The sequence below is a fragment of the Lynx rufus genome, unplaced genomic scaffold (assembly GCF_022079265.1).
Source record: "Lynx rufus isolate CCGP_SWC_20201006 ecotype Redwood Valley unplaced genomic scaffold, mLynRuf1.p SCAF_8, whole genome shotgun sequence".
Lineage (NCBI taxonomy): Eukaryota > Metazoa > Chordata > Mammalia > Carnivora > Felidae > Lynx > Lynx rufus.
This window is the reverse complement of record NW_025814896.1, coordinates 109,628,736-109,643,963: the sequence shown is the minus strand read 5'-3', so window position 1 is coordinate 109,643,963 and position 15,228 is coordinate 109,628,736. Positions and strand designations below refer to the sequence as shown.

At 41.1% G+C, this 15,228-nt stretch overlaps 1 protein-coding gene across 3 annotated transcripts in view; it reads right to left on the bottom strand.

Moving 5' to 3' along the window:
- ATL2 (atlastin GTPase 2) overlaps nucleotides 1–6,741 on the bottom strand; it is a 58,189-nt gene extending 51,448 nt beyond the window's left edge. For 2 of the 3 annotated variants that reach the window (XM_047068665.1, XM_047068667.1), the window contains exon 1: nucleotides 6,603–6,741. In XM_047068665.1, coding sequence (XP_046924621.1) covers nucleotides 6,603–6,720 — 118 coding nt within the window. In that variant the 5' untranslated portion in view covers nucleotides 6,721–6,741. The remainder of the gene's footprint in view (nucleotides 1–6,602) is intronic. The other variant, XM_047068666.1, reaches the window with a different exon arrangement.
- Nucleotides 6,742–15,228: the final 8,487 nt, after the last annotated feature.

Below are 15,228 nucleotides of genomic sequence, written 5' to 3'. Positions count from 1 at the left end.
TCCACGACTTGTATTCGATTAAAAGCTCTGACCAATCACAAGTTCAGCTATAATTTAAATGCAGTACATTTCTATCTTAATATCTAATTGTAAGACATTTGGCATCAACAACATTGTTCAACCTTTCTGAGAACTTCTAGCCTACACTTCAGAATTTGATAAACAATACCCAAGGCCACTGCCATTCTCCTGCAATAAAAAGTCTCTCAACTCTAAACAAAATTTCCACAGTTCATATTGACACATCTATTTTAAAATTAAAGGGCTGATGAAAAGAAAGCGATTTCTGAAGATGTGATTAACAAAGGTCTTCAAAAAAAATCTCAGAAGAAGGATGATTTCATGTCAAAGTTTCCCTACAACTTACTTCAAAAAAATCAACTCCCTCCCATTCTGATAAAAGTGAATTTAATCCAACTTTTAATATCTCATGAACCCATTCATTCAAATATGAAAAAGTAGCTCATTTAGCATTTCAATTTCACCCCCTTTAAAAAGTTTCTTTATAGAAGGCTTTAAAGTTTCTAAAGTGCCTTCACAGACTATTTAACAATCAAAAAACAAAAAGCAAAAACCCTGGAAATTTGCTTAAGTTTACTAGGGCAGATATTACCTACCAGGAAGGAAAAAGTGTTATTATAGAGCTAGCATTAAAACCTCCATTCTAAATTAAAGCCTCCATTCTAAATCCATTCTGATGATCGTAAGAAGTGTATAGAATTCAAAAGTAAGTCTTTGGTTAAAATAATATGTCCTAAGCACTATCCATGGCTCTACTATAAATGATTATTACATGTAGGGGGAAAAAAGCTTTTAATGGGATTCACAATTTGTATAATTTCAAGTCAATCATTCTTGAGGCACTCTTGGGCATAACAGACCCGTTAGATTCTACACATTTACTGTCTGAAAAGTCAATGCACTCCACTTGGAAACTGCCATGACCTTAACTAAGAAATTACTTCATACTGAATCCTATAATTGAAATAAACAATTTCAGGGGCACCTGGGTGGCTCTGTCGGTTGAGCCCCCGACTTCAGCTCAGGTCATGATCTCAACAGTTTGTGAGTTCGAGTCCCGCATCAGGCTCTGTGATGACAACTTAGCTCCTGGAGCCTGCTTTGAGTTCTGTGTCTCCCTCTCTCTTTGCCTCTCCCCTGCTCACACTGTCTCTACCTCTAAAAAATAAATAATCTTAAAAAAAATTGACAATTTCAGAAGACTGTTTTGCCATATGATTAACTGATTCTCTAAAGTGCAAGTTTATTAAAATGAAGACGGCTGAGAAATATGCATGTATATTTTTATCTTATAAAAACTAACAAAGGTCTTTCAAGTCACCTATTGTGAAACTTAACTTTTAGTTCAGAGTCTCATCTTAAATACTATACATTATAGTAATAACTACCATCAACAGAATGTTTGCCGGTGGGTTAGGCGCATTTATCACATTTAATACTTGCAATACCCCTAATCATGAACACATTATCAGCATTTTACAGATAAAGTTAAAAATGTACCCACTACCCTTGCTCAAAATAAACCTTTGTCCACACTGCAGTGAAAAAAAAATTAGAAGAGACTGATTGCAAATATACACATCTATATAACAGCATAGTCGAATTGGCACCATTCTTACATGTACATTACTGTCTCTTACACACAGACAGCTTTACAAGTTACAGAACACTTGTACCTGTCATCTCATTTGTTCCCACAACAGCCCTATCATGGGATTATCATCACTGCTGTATGTGCGGGGCTTCAAGGCTCAGAGAGTTTAAGTGATGTCACTCAGCTTTTGATTCCTCATTCTTTCCCACTGCACTATCTTGCTTCTCTGTAATTAAAGAAACATTACCCCCACAGAGTATTATGCAATAAAAAGATGAAATGTACTATAGATCCTTGATAAGCTCTTTCATAAGTTACATAGTTCACCAACAAGTTACTAGAGTTACTGGTTATTTTGATGCCAGTCACAGAAATATAATTTGTATGAATAATTTCTACTAAGATAGTACATTACCCAGGCATCCCCTAGATCCTACCTGTACTGGTCAGAAAACTAAACCCCAAATTAGTCAAAATGTACACTATCTCCTTGGGAAAATAGAGAATGTATAAATAAGTCTTTCATGACTTAACAATTCCTTCTAATAGATATCATCTGCCCATAAAACCGCCTACCTACAGCCATTTATCCCACAGTAGATAGTGAGGGTGGCTACTTAAATACACATTTTACAAAAATCTACCTAAGTTTAGCAAATATATGTACACATAAACACAGAGAGATAGGATTACCAATAACTTGAAAAATCATTTGTAAAATAGTTATCTCGGCTTTGCACTTCTGAATATTTTGTACTTCTCAATGTACTTAATAAGCAAAGTTGTTCTACTTCGTGAATTCTACTTCTTTCTATGAATTCTTCTTTCTACCTTTTCCCTTTCTACTTTAAAATCTCCTACTCCACTTAGTGACTTGCTGTATCGTTACTCATTAACTGTCCCAATCCTTAGAATTGTTGAAGGAAAAGGCACTTAAAATGGTTACTCCTTCTGTCCAGCTGTATATAAGTCCAATGTGTTAATTAATCTAGATGATGCAAAAAAGAATCTCCTGGTAGAGAAACGACATGTACAAAGTGGTGAAAAAGGTTTGGGGGTTTGTTTGTTTTCAGTAGGGTGGGGGGAGGGCAAGCTGGATTTACAAGTCACAACTGCTTTTTGTCCTGCCTATCCTTCAGGCATCCCTAAGGCTCACTATGAAGATGACAGAAACAAACACAAAATCTTCGAGTTAGAAGTTGATCTGACACTGACATGAAAGCAAGCACTGATTTCATATGAATGTTGCAGAGGTGGTGGTGATTGGAGAAAACAGTTCCCAGACTGTAAACGTTAACTGAAGATACTGACACAATTTAAAAAAAAAAATCAGTAAAGGAATGTATATAATATTGCTCTTGTGTTTTACAGTAAGAGTTGTTGCTCTCCGACTGCGTAAAACAAAATTTATTCATGTTTTCTGCATATTAAAAAATCCTATTGTATCAATTGGTAAGCTATTAAATGTCTATGAAACTAAAAAAAAAATCATTAGTATGATTTCAGACATCATTCAACAGTTTTACCCTGGCATTTCTAATTATGCCTGTGATAATTTTCAAGGAAGAAAGACCCATACTCTCCTCCAAGTCTACAGGGGTAAGAGTGCCTCTGAGTAGTTTCTGTGACTGTAGACAAGTCAGTATCACTCCCTCCAAGGGGATCTCTCAAAGGCAGATTTTAAGAAAGAAAAAAAAAAAAAATCAAAGCAAGATGTTTAAAGCACTTTATAAAATATCAAGGATTATCCTATTGCCACCATATTTTCAGACTGGTGGAGTTTTTTCAACTACTCACTTTTAAAGCTATAGAGAAAGCCCTCAACCATTCTTCTGTACTAGAGGTGATAGGGAACAGTAAAGGATAGGAAGAAACTTAACATGGGTAATGAATTCATTGGGGGATCAAGTTCAGCAACTCAATACTCACATCTATCTTCCTTAAGTTAAATAATGCCCAAGAAAGTTTACATACCTGGATTTTAGAACCCTAAAATGGTTACAGAGAATACCATTACATTTTTTAAAGAAAAAAAAAGGGGGTTTCCCTGTAGCCACCCCAGAGAAAACTTCTGTAAAGCAACAAATCACCGTTACAAAAAAGTTTGACTTCCACTCCCATTCCTTACATTTCTGTCTCTTAACTTTGAGAGCCTGCCAAAAGGCTTTGCTCACAATCATGTCAAACAAGTGTTTGAAACGAGCATAAACAATTTTTTAATGTATCTTGCTAAAAAGTATCGCGATTTAAAAAAAAATTTTTTTTTTAATATTTATTCATTTTTGAGAGACAGAGTGCAAGCGGGAGAGGGGCAGAGGGAGAAGGAGGAGACACAGAATCCGAATCAGGCTCCAGGCTCTGAGCTGTCAGCACAGAGCCCAACGCGGTGCTCGAACCCACGAACCGTGAGATCATGACCTGAACTGAAATGGGACGCTTAAGCCACTGAGCCACCCAGGCGTCCCTCTCACAATATGTCTTGAACTCCAGCATGGAACGAGGTGACAGTTTTCCAGGTACTCTTAACAACTGTTTAATACTAGACAGGTGGAAAAAGCACAATTTTGGAAAAGGTCTAACAATTTCAAGAAAGTTACTTTCACTCGTGAATATTCAAAAATTTTATCCTAAAGTTAAAACATAGTGGCAAACTGAAATCAAATCCCAAATGGACACACTTGACTTAAGGCCAGAATCTCATTTTAACTCACAGTTTATTTTCCCTATAATAAATGCCTCTTAACTGTAAGGCAGATCTTTCTTCACCAAATAAAGAATTTCCAGGAATTTTGAAACACCTTACTAAGGAGATTTAATCGCATCCACAGATTCCTATCATCCCACAAAGCCATTAAAATACAAGAGTACATAAGTACTTTATAAAGATCGTACATTCCTAAAGAGAGTAAGCATTTCTCTTAAGAGACACAAAGCACCTTCGTAAGATTGAGCTACTGGAGTGGCACCTGACTCACCCCAACTCAGTTCTTCAACTTTACTTATTCAGAAAGCAGAGGGAGACAAAGAGTTGCTTCTACAAAGTCAAAAATAGATGAGTCCCTACTCATTCACAGCCTGTCTGCAAGGACTTTAAACACAAATCTTAAGTTTTTTTTGGATTTTAATGTAGTATTGAGAGACTTCAGAGCAAATTAGCAGGTTTTAGGCAGTCATTTGATAGGTTACCAAGTGAAGGGCTACCTCCAGAGTAGGGGGAAAAAAAGCACACAAACACCTCTGAGTAGCAGACAGAACATTTAATAAATAGTGAGCCCTATTTATCAACTCTTAAGAATCACATCTCTTTCCAATGTACCACAAAATAAAAACAATGTTCATCACCACGACTAAGTCATAAAGTTATGCTTCTCCTAATAAGGCAAGTACATAAAACACTGTGAAACTACATCTAAAACAGTCACCTTAAAAAATATATATATATAAAGCACAAGAGCTTACACACACACACACACACACACACACACACACACACTACAGACCTCTAGAGTCCAAAAGATCTAAATTAATCAATCCATCAGCATTCCAAAACTAATTATTTGAGAATTCCAACTAGAAGAGATCTAAAGCAAAACCCTTCTCCTCTGGTTGTATTTTGGTTTTTCTATGTAAACAGTTCTGTCAAGTGCTTTTTTTGGCAGGCAATAATAAAATAAACTTTATTTCCTGTTCTTTATCCCATATCAAAACTCTAAAGTTTATCATCGCCTCTGACATATGGTCACCACGTCCAAGGGTTACTATGAATGATGAAATACATAGTTCACATAAACTTTTCTCTTGAAGTGTCTTCATGGATAACATCTTATCAAAATGTTTTACATCTCATCTCACTAAACCTTTATCAGATTGTGGAAAGAGGAATCTGAAGAACACAAGTTCACGTTTAGTGTAGTTTATAAAATCTTCTCTATGCCCCGGCCAGACTTCCCTAACCGTAAGCTTTTACTGTTTATAAGCATTTGAAAAACTTCATGCCTTTAAGTACTATCAAAATTCTCAATCAGGATTTCAGGCGTTCGGTTCACACCACAGCAAAAGATCAAATGCTGAACTCCTAAAAATAGGGGTGTTAGGAGAGGGACACACAACACTCCGCTGCCAAAGCAAATGCGTCTTGGAGGGGGCAGGGGCGCTCCTGGTACACGTACAGTAGGAGCTCACATTCAGCAAAACCGGGGAGCGAAGGATCAGGTGACTTCACACCACAGTCCTTTCAGTCTGATCGGGCCTCACTACCGTCTGGGTGACTAGTAAACGGCTCACAAGCCTAGTTTAACAACTAAATCTGGACTTGCATCGTAGCCACGCGCAACCGGCGGGAGTGGGTTCGGGGGCCGAGGAGCCCCGGAACGCGAGCCCCGGGGCACAGCCCTGGCCTGCGGACTGCGGTTCCCTCCTGGAAGGGTGTCTGAAGAGCTTTCCGACCTGGCAGCGAGGTGTCTGCTCCCCCCACGCGCTCCGCGTCCTCCTCCTCCGTGGAGCCCATAAAGCCCTAGCCACTCCGTCCTCCCTTTCTGAGACAGAGGGCAGCGAGTGCCCGCCGGCAGACAGATCGCCCTGCCGCGTCCGGAGCTCTCCAGCACCCAGCCGCTGCGCCGCCGACTTCCCCGCGCCCCCGGCCTGCGGCCCCGGCTCAAGGCCGCCCCCTCAGGTCGGGGCGGACGCGGCGGCAGCCACGCGGCGGGCGGGCAGGGGGCCGGGCCGCCCGGGCGCAGACGCGCGCGCCGCCCGTTCACCCGACAGCTGCGGGAGCCGCGGCCCGAGGGCCGCCCTTTCAGGCCGCGCGCCGCGGGAGCTCGGGGCGCGGCGGGGGTTAGGCCCCGCGGCCGCCAGACGCGACGGCGGGAAGAGAGCTGAGCCAGCCGCGGACGACGACCCCGCCGCCTGCGGCCGGTGCCCGCGGGTCCGAGCGGCCCGCGCCCTCTCCCCACCGGGACCCTGCGGCCTCCGCCCCGCCGGCGCGTACCTAGGAAGGTCGTGGACGAGACGTGGTTAACCCCGGTGTTTGGGTCGCTGGTCCGCCGCCGGCGCCGCAGCCCCTGGTGCGGCTGCTGCCTCCGCGCTGCCTCGTCCCCCTCCGCCATCTTGTACCGATTTAAAATTAACTCCCCACTGACGTCAAACGCCGCCGCCGCTTTATCAACCTCCCGGGAGCCGGCGGGACGCTGGCGGGTCCTAGCGCCGCCAGTAGCCAGCGCCTCCTTGTCCTCCCCACGCCCTCCCCCGTCCCGCCCATCGGCGCCTTCGCTCCGCCTCCGCCCTGCCAGCCTCCCTGCCCGACTGTCAGCCTGTCCCTAGGCTTTCCTGGCCTCCCGCTACTGGATGGGATTGGGCGGCGCCCCCACCGCGGTCACCTGGCAGCCGCACGGCTGCGAGCTCAGTACCACACCCCCTTAGCGCTGGGCTGGTCTGTGTGAACGCAGAAGGGATCTCCAGAGAACCAAGTCCCTCCTTCCCAGTTCAGTAACCCAATTCTTTTTACAGCTCTTCTTCATAATCCTTAACTCGTGCCCTGCACGTGCGGTTGCTTTCGCACGCCTTTCTCTTTTTTATCCGCCACCTTCTGTGGGGGATACCACCCTACCTGCCTTCCTCCTAAGCTGTTGCTCTGCCCTGCTTTTCCTCTTGATCTTTCCTCGCCCAAGTCCCTAATGTTGCTTCCCCTCCGGAAACCATCCTATGGTTTATTTGCAATAGCTCCCATCTGCTTATGAGACCCTCCCCCCTATCTTCTTGACTGCATACCTTTTCCTGCCCCTAGTACCTTGCAGGGACAAGCCAGAAAGCACTGTCATCAGAAAATGAATTGTAGTAGGTCCTTTCCTAACTATGATGAAACCTTCTTGTGAGGATCCAGTGATATCCTGCAGAAAGTGCAGGTCACTTTTTAAAATAAACACCAGTCCGTGGAAGCTTCTGTGAAACACAGTCTCTTTTCTTTTGGTTTCTACTACATCACCAATGCATTAAAAACTCCTTTTCCTTGGTAAAGACAGGCGTCCAGGTATCTGAATTGCTGTCTTGTCCACGTCTTCTCAAAAGTCTAAATATCACGGCCTTACCTCCTGCACAATCTCTTGGAAAGCACTGGTGTCATGAAAGCTTCAGGGTGCCATTTTAGAGGAGTTTTCATTGGGCTGTCTGTTTATTCATCTGTTCTCTGTCTTTATGGAAAGGGACTTGAAGCTCCTCCTGGACTTCCTAACTCCCCGCATCCTGGTTCAGTAGCCCTGGGGCAGCCTAAGCTCAAGCCATAAGCCTGGCCTGATGATGGATTTCCTTTCATAATCTCCCTATGCGGCATCTATCTAGTATTGCCAACAATCTGCTTTCTGCAAGGTATCATCTTGGGCATGAAAAAAGATGCAAAAGTGAGTATTTTTGCAGTCAAAGAATAAACTTTCCCTTAGAGTCAGCAGTGAACTTACTACTGGGTGCACCCCCATCAGGAACCCCCAGGGAGTTAAGGCTGCACTCCTCCTAGTCAATCGGCCTAACTGGTATCCTTTCCACGGTCAGACACTATATTAATGTCATAGAATGCTACTACAGTGCCCCGAACAGGCCCACACAGCTCCCGACTTCAAGGAGTGTCGAGAAGCTAAATGCAAGTACAGTCAAGAGACTGAGCATTGTCCCACGGTCACCTCATATCTGTGTGTGTTGGAAAATCCATTCTTTGTTTTCCCCAGTCAGCTATCCCTCTTCAGTTTCTCATCACAGTGAAACCTCAGTGTTACTGCAGACTTGTCCCTCCCCCACCCTCCCTTCTACACCAAGCGTGTGTAAAGTCAGTCTTGACTTCTAAATCTCTGTCCAGTTCTCCTCTCCATCCCCTCAGACTCCCTCTTGATTCCGCACTCATCATTTCTTTCCCACTACACCGAGGTGGCTTGTTGCTGGGGGCCCTTCTGCTGTGGGTCCTCCACGCAGCCACTGGCTTAAGTTTTCTTCCATGCAAGTTCGGTGATGTGATTTCTCTGCTCAGGATAAAGTCCAAACTCTTCAGAATAGTTGGCAAGGCGTTTCATGATTTGGGCCTAACTACGCATCGAGCTGCATTTTTCACTACTCAGTCATTTATTCCTCATTGTTTTCATTTAACAAATGAGTTCTAACACTGTTGTGTGTGCTGAATGACGAGTAATGAACAAGACAGACAAAATTAGTTTACTTAGGTTTTTTTGGTTTTTTTTTTTTCCTTCCTACAGCCCACACAGACCCCTCCAGTATAAGAAAGTGAGCTCCAGGGGCTCAAAGATCTGTCTTATTCAGGGGTGCCTGACTGGCTCCGTGGTGGAACATATGACTCTTGATTTCAATATCTTGAGCTGAAGCCCTATGCTGGGTGTAGAGATTACTTTTAAAAAACTCTGTTTCTACCACTGATTCACCTAATGTTTCAAAACCTCCAGGTCCTCATTTTTTATAACTATTTAAAACAAAATTCTTATGGGCTCAGATGAGTGGGTTTCAGAGCATTTTTTTGACTGCTAAATAGCTAACATTTATGAAGTGTTTACTGTTCCAGCCACCCTTCAAAGTACTTATCATGTGTTAAGTCATTTCATCCTTAAAACAATCCTGAGAGGTATATGCTCTGAATATTTTCATCTTACAGTTAGAAAAAACTAAAGTTCCAAGAGGCTTAAAATGTGCCTAAGTGTCAGGACTGGCCTTTGAAGAAGCCTAGGCAATCTGGGTCCAGAGTTTCTGCTCATATCCATTGTGATAGTGTTCATTTTACACACTGTGAATTCGTGGAAGGCAGAAACCATAGCTTATCCACAGCAGGTACTTTGGGATTCTGCCTTCCGTTAGTGTAAATTGTATTAAAAGCTATGTCTTCCAAATACACAACTTTCAAAATCTTTAAATCCGATGAATAAATGGGCAAAAGATGTCCACAGACAATTTGCGACAAAGGCATTATAAAAATGGACCCTAAACATGCGAGAAAATGTTCAGTTTCGCTCATAATAAGAGAAACTCAAAACAACATTAAGACACCATTTCTCACCCATCAGTTTGGCAAAAATTCAAAAGCTTATGATTACATCGTGTTGGCAAGGACATGGGGGAAAACAGGCACTCACACACTGCTTTCTCACTGAAGATGCAAAATGGTACAGCCCCCATGGAGAGGAATTTGGCATTGTCCAACAAACTTCATCCGCATTTACACTTTGACCTGCCAATCACACTTCTGGGCAATAATTCTGAAGGCACAACTCCAATAATACACACACACAAAAATTGCACAAGGTTATTCACTGCAGCATTATTTGCAGTTGCAAAATATTAGAAACGAGCTATCCGGGCATAGGTGATGAGTTAAATAAACTATGATGAATACTCATAATGGGGTAATTCGTTGCTGTAAATGGAGAAAAGAAAGACCTCTATGAACTGATAGGGGTAATTCCCAAGAGATATTCTTACATGAATAAATCAAACTGCAGAAGAGCATCTGTGGTATGCTACCTTTTGAGTGACAGGAGAAATAAGAAAACGTGCGTGTATCCACTTATCTGTCCAAAAAGAAGCTCCGAAAGGCTAAACAGAAAACAATAGTTCCCTGAAAGGGTGGTGGGTGGGGAATAAGGCAGAAGGAATACAGAATGGAGTCATGCTTTTCTCACTATACCATTTTATATAGTGTTGACTCTTGAAAACATGTTTCACATGATCAAAAAATTAAAGTTGGGAAGGGGTCTCTAAAACTAAAAGCAAACCAAATAAATGATTATAAAAGTATTTAAATGAATAACATAGCTGCACTGAAGAGGGAAAAAGAGCCAACTAATCCAAGTACTTTACAAACATAGAATCAGACTATAAACATTTCTCAATCTTGGTCAGGGTAGGGGGAGAACAGCAAACAAATCCTGAAGCCTTTTTAGTAGGCTTGTTTTTGTAGAGGTATGGGCAAAGCAATTCTGAATCTATTTTAGATGTATTATAGATTATAGTATAGATGTATATAATATTGATATATATCATCAATCTATATAAATATATTTCTATAGTATATAAGTGTATTTAGATATGAGTAAATATATAAACATATTTTAGCTGAATGATAGATGAGTAAATGTGTTGATATTGTTGAGAGCCAGGGTTCTCAATTTGGAAGAAGGGTCATACAAATAATGAAAGGGGGAAAGCAAGGTGAATCCTATGGGATAGACTACATTGAAGGTATTGATATGGACTGAAGCTTTATAAAAATGAATACATACATGTGTGTATGTAAGTGTAAATGTGCATATATACGTATATGCATACATACAGATTATGTATGTATATGTACATGCATACATTTCCTTTTCCTATCCACAGAATATGCCTATAAGCAAAGACACCCAAGTAGCAATGATCATACCCAATGCCCAAACTTGGTCTCTAATATGATTCCCTACTGAAAGGAAGCAGGAGTCCATAGAGAAATCACTGGTTTCTGAGCTAGAACAGGGTGGGTACAAGATGATACATGAGCATCATTTTGTGACAGAATAAGGAGGTACTCAAAGAAAAAAAAAAAAAGATAGGGCATATCAAAAAGACACAGAAGGGTCTCCCACTGGCCAAATTTGAAACAATTTAAGGACCAACACAATTAAGGACTACAATGAATTATAGAAAATAGAGAAAATAAGAATCTATGAGTCTATACCAATGACAGATTAGATAGATAAATAGATGATAGATAGATAGATAGATAGGAGGTAGACAGACAGATGAAGGGAAGACTCTTGTCTACAGTAGAATGCTGAGGGTCAACTGGTAAATGTGGAGACCGTGCTAGAGTTAAAGACTCATCAATTTGCAACCATGACAACAAAGATTGGGTCAGACAAGAATCATCAATGGATACTAAATCTTGGGGTGAAAATTTGACAAATCTAGGGTCGAATATTTGTGTGTCTTAAAGTTTCTCTTCACATCTGCTTATTAATTGCAAAAGAAAAATAGAAATGGAAATTAGACAACACTTTAACTAGGTGATTAAAATTAACATCCCCAGCGGTGCCTGACTGGCTCAGTTGATAGAGCATGTGACTCTTGATCTCGAGGTCATGAGTTCAAGCCCCATGTTGGGTGTAGAGTACTGAAAAAAATATTTAACATCACCAGTGAGGAGGCAAGTGGATATCATGTGCCTCCACATGGGATGCCCCGAGAAAAACACAGCATCGCTTATGTAGTATGCCAATGTGGCATGAACCTAACCATGAGGGAACCTAAGACAAACCTAAAACAAGAAACATTCTATTCAAAACGGGGGGGGGGGGGATATTTTCTTCAAAAGCATCAGTGTCATAAAAGAAAAAGAAGGACTGGAAATGTTCTAGATTAAAGGAGGCTGAAAAGGCATAACAACCAACTACATCAGATATTGATCTGATCCTGGCCTGGATCCTGTACAGGAGGGGGAAATGCTATAAAGGACACTATAGAGTCAACTGAAAAAATTGGAATATAGATGGTAGGTAAAAGTACCATATCAGTAGTAAATTTGTAAAAGCATATTCTTATTTGTAAAAGCATTGTAAAATGCTTTTACATTGTACAATGCTTTACATTGTAAAATGTAAAAGCATTTCTTATTTATATAAAATACATACAGGAGTATCTTAAAGGGCCAGCATGTATAAAATTTCTCCTCAAATGGTTTAGAAAATATTAGAGACAGAGAGAGAGAGACAGAGAAGAAGAAGAAGAAGAAGAAGAAGAAGAAGAAGAAGAAGAAGATGAAGAAGAAGAAAGAAGAAGAAGAAAGCAGAAACCAGAAAGGAAAAAAGGAAACAATAAAGCACATGGGGCAAAATATTTGCAATAGTGAATCTGGATATCAAACCTATAGGTGGTCAATATTTATTATTATTCTTGAAACTTTTCTGTAATTTTAAAATTATTTCCAAAATTGATTTGTTTGGGTTTTATAATTTAAAAAATGTAAAAAAATTTTTTTAATTGTTTCTTTTAAAGGACAAAACATATCTCTTTAATTGGATCAAAGATCGATCAAAACTTACACTTCATGTCTCACTATTCAGTTATTAAAAATAATCACCATTAGGGCGCCTGGGTGGCGAAGTCGGTTAAGCGTCCGACTTCAGCCAGGTCACGATCTCGCGGTCCGTGAGTTCGAGCCCCGCGTCAGGCTCTGGGCTGATGACCCGGAGCCTGGAGCCTGTTTCCGATTCTGTGTCTCCCTCTCTCTCTGCCCCTCCCCCGTTCATGCTCTGTCTCTCTCTGTCCCAAAAATAAATAAACGTTGAAAAAAAAATTTAAAAAAATAATCACCATTAACAACTTAGTGGCAGAAGAAAATTTTTATAATGTCAAGGAGGAAAAAAGTGGATTACAACTATGTAAAGACATGTATGGACATAGAAAAACTGGGAGGAGGTATGTTAAAAACTGGTAAGATGATACAGGGATTATATTTATTCTCTATTTTACAAATCTTCTGTAGTCCTGCTGTATTGCCCAAAACATTTTAAAAAATTACTTTGCAAGTGGCTCATTTGGGCTTCTAACAAATTTCTGTGACAGAGGATAGAAGAGATCTTGATTTCAAGAGGAAGTGTTTAAGTTGGACATTCTAATGTCTATGACTTCCTTCTCGGAAGAAATCTTAGAAAATATTTGCACATGGGCACCTGGGTGGCTCAGTCGTTTAAGCGTCCAACTTAGGCTCAGGTCATGATCTCGTGGTTCATGAGTTTGAGCTCCACATCAGGCTCTCTGCTGTTAACACAGAGCTTGCTTCAGATCCTCTGTTTCCCCCACCCCCACCTCTGCCCCTCTCCCACTCACTCTCTCTCTCTCTCTCTCTCTCTCTCAAAAATAAATAAATATCTAAAAAAATATTTGCACAAGTTAGCAATAGAAAAATTTTAAACAGGGTAACTAATGGCCCAACATCTCTCAAATTCCATTTCTGATATGTAGCTTGTTCCTTTTATATAGAACACAGCTAAAATACCTTGGGATATTCTTCACAGCTTATTCTATGTCCCTAGAACAGAAGGAAAACTCTCAGCATATTCTCGAACCACCCAGTCTGGATTTTCCAGCTGATTCTGATTTCGTACATAATCCCCTATTATGTATGAAATCGTGCATTCAGATGTTCAGTTGTGAATATGTCATCACTATGCTTTTGAGGAGAATTGGAGAACTTCCTTCCCCGTTTCCTCTTCTCCTCTTAATAATTACTCACTCCCTTTTCCTTTCTTACAGGACCTCTGGAAATTGCTTGATTTCCCTGAAAAGTTGAACAGGAAGAATAAAGCTGACGTACAGAAAAGCCATGGACTCAATCTAAATATATTTAACCTGAATCAGGAGTCTCTTCCAGTTGTCACATAAAACGAAGGAAAATAGCATTTCCATGCTTGGCAATATTCTTTGAGTAACTAAGGTTGTCCGAGGGTTCTAGGTCCCGTTCTGGGACCTGAACCACCACCACAATCAAAGAATAATAACCCTTTCCCTCATCTGGACATCAATGGCAGGATCTTTATCAACTTCTAAGTTGCATCCTCCTAACATCTGAGTGACATACAGTTTGGGATGCTTGTTTTGTCAGGGCATTTTCTGCTTTATTATTGGCCTGAAGAATATAGTATTTTTTTATTTTTTTAAGTTCATTTGTTTATTTCGAGAGAGAGCACGTGCGCGTGCACAGGAGGAGCAAAGAGAGAGGGAGAGAGAATCCCAAGCAGCCTCCTCACTGTCAGAGAGGAGCCCAATGTGGGGCTCGAACTCACGAACTGTGAGACCATGACCTGAGCCAAAATCAAGAGTCGGATGCTTAACTGACTGAGCCACCCAAGCGCCCAAGACCTTATATTTTTTTTAAAGACCAAAGAAAGAAAAAAGCTCTAAAAGGATCATTCCACAAAGATTTATACATTGTCATTTACTCACTAAAAAATTTGCCAAGACACGTAGAAATAAACAGTTTATAAGCAGGACAGCATAGATCATTTGCTAAATTAAAGCTGATATAGTCAACAGAAATGCTACTGCAATCTTTATTGACCTGTAAGTTTACCTGAGAAGTCATTTTACTCTCTACTGTTGTGCGTAGGTGTTCTTTTGGAAGATTCAAAACGTCATGTAGTAGAGACGTTATGGTTTTCCCTCACTTCAGTTTTAAGGAATCCAATTCTGTCAGTCTGGTTCCCCATGTGTTTCCCTTTCCTTTCCTCTGATATACTTTTCTCCTTTTGGTGTTCTGTGCATCTTGCCCCCCACCCCCCCCCCAACCCCCAGTCTGTGGTTACTATGCCTGAATCAAGATGGGCCAAATCCTTATTTTAAAAAAAGAAAGAAAAAAGCCTTTTCAGAGACAAAAGGCAGTGATTCCTAAAGAAAACCTCCCACTCTCCTATCTCAGGGATTCTTGCTGAGTTTTCTATGGAAGGAAAACACAAGGTACCGAGAGTATGAGAACTGACGGAAACTGACCTTATGATCTTTTTCACCTTCATGGAAACAGTGGAAGGTGGAAGGACGGTTCCTCCCAGTAAGAAGTAGAGATTTGGATATCCAGTGGCCGAAACTCTCCCCTTGGT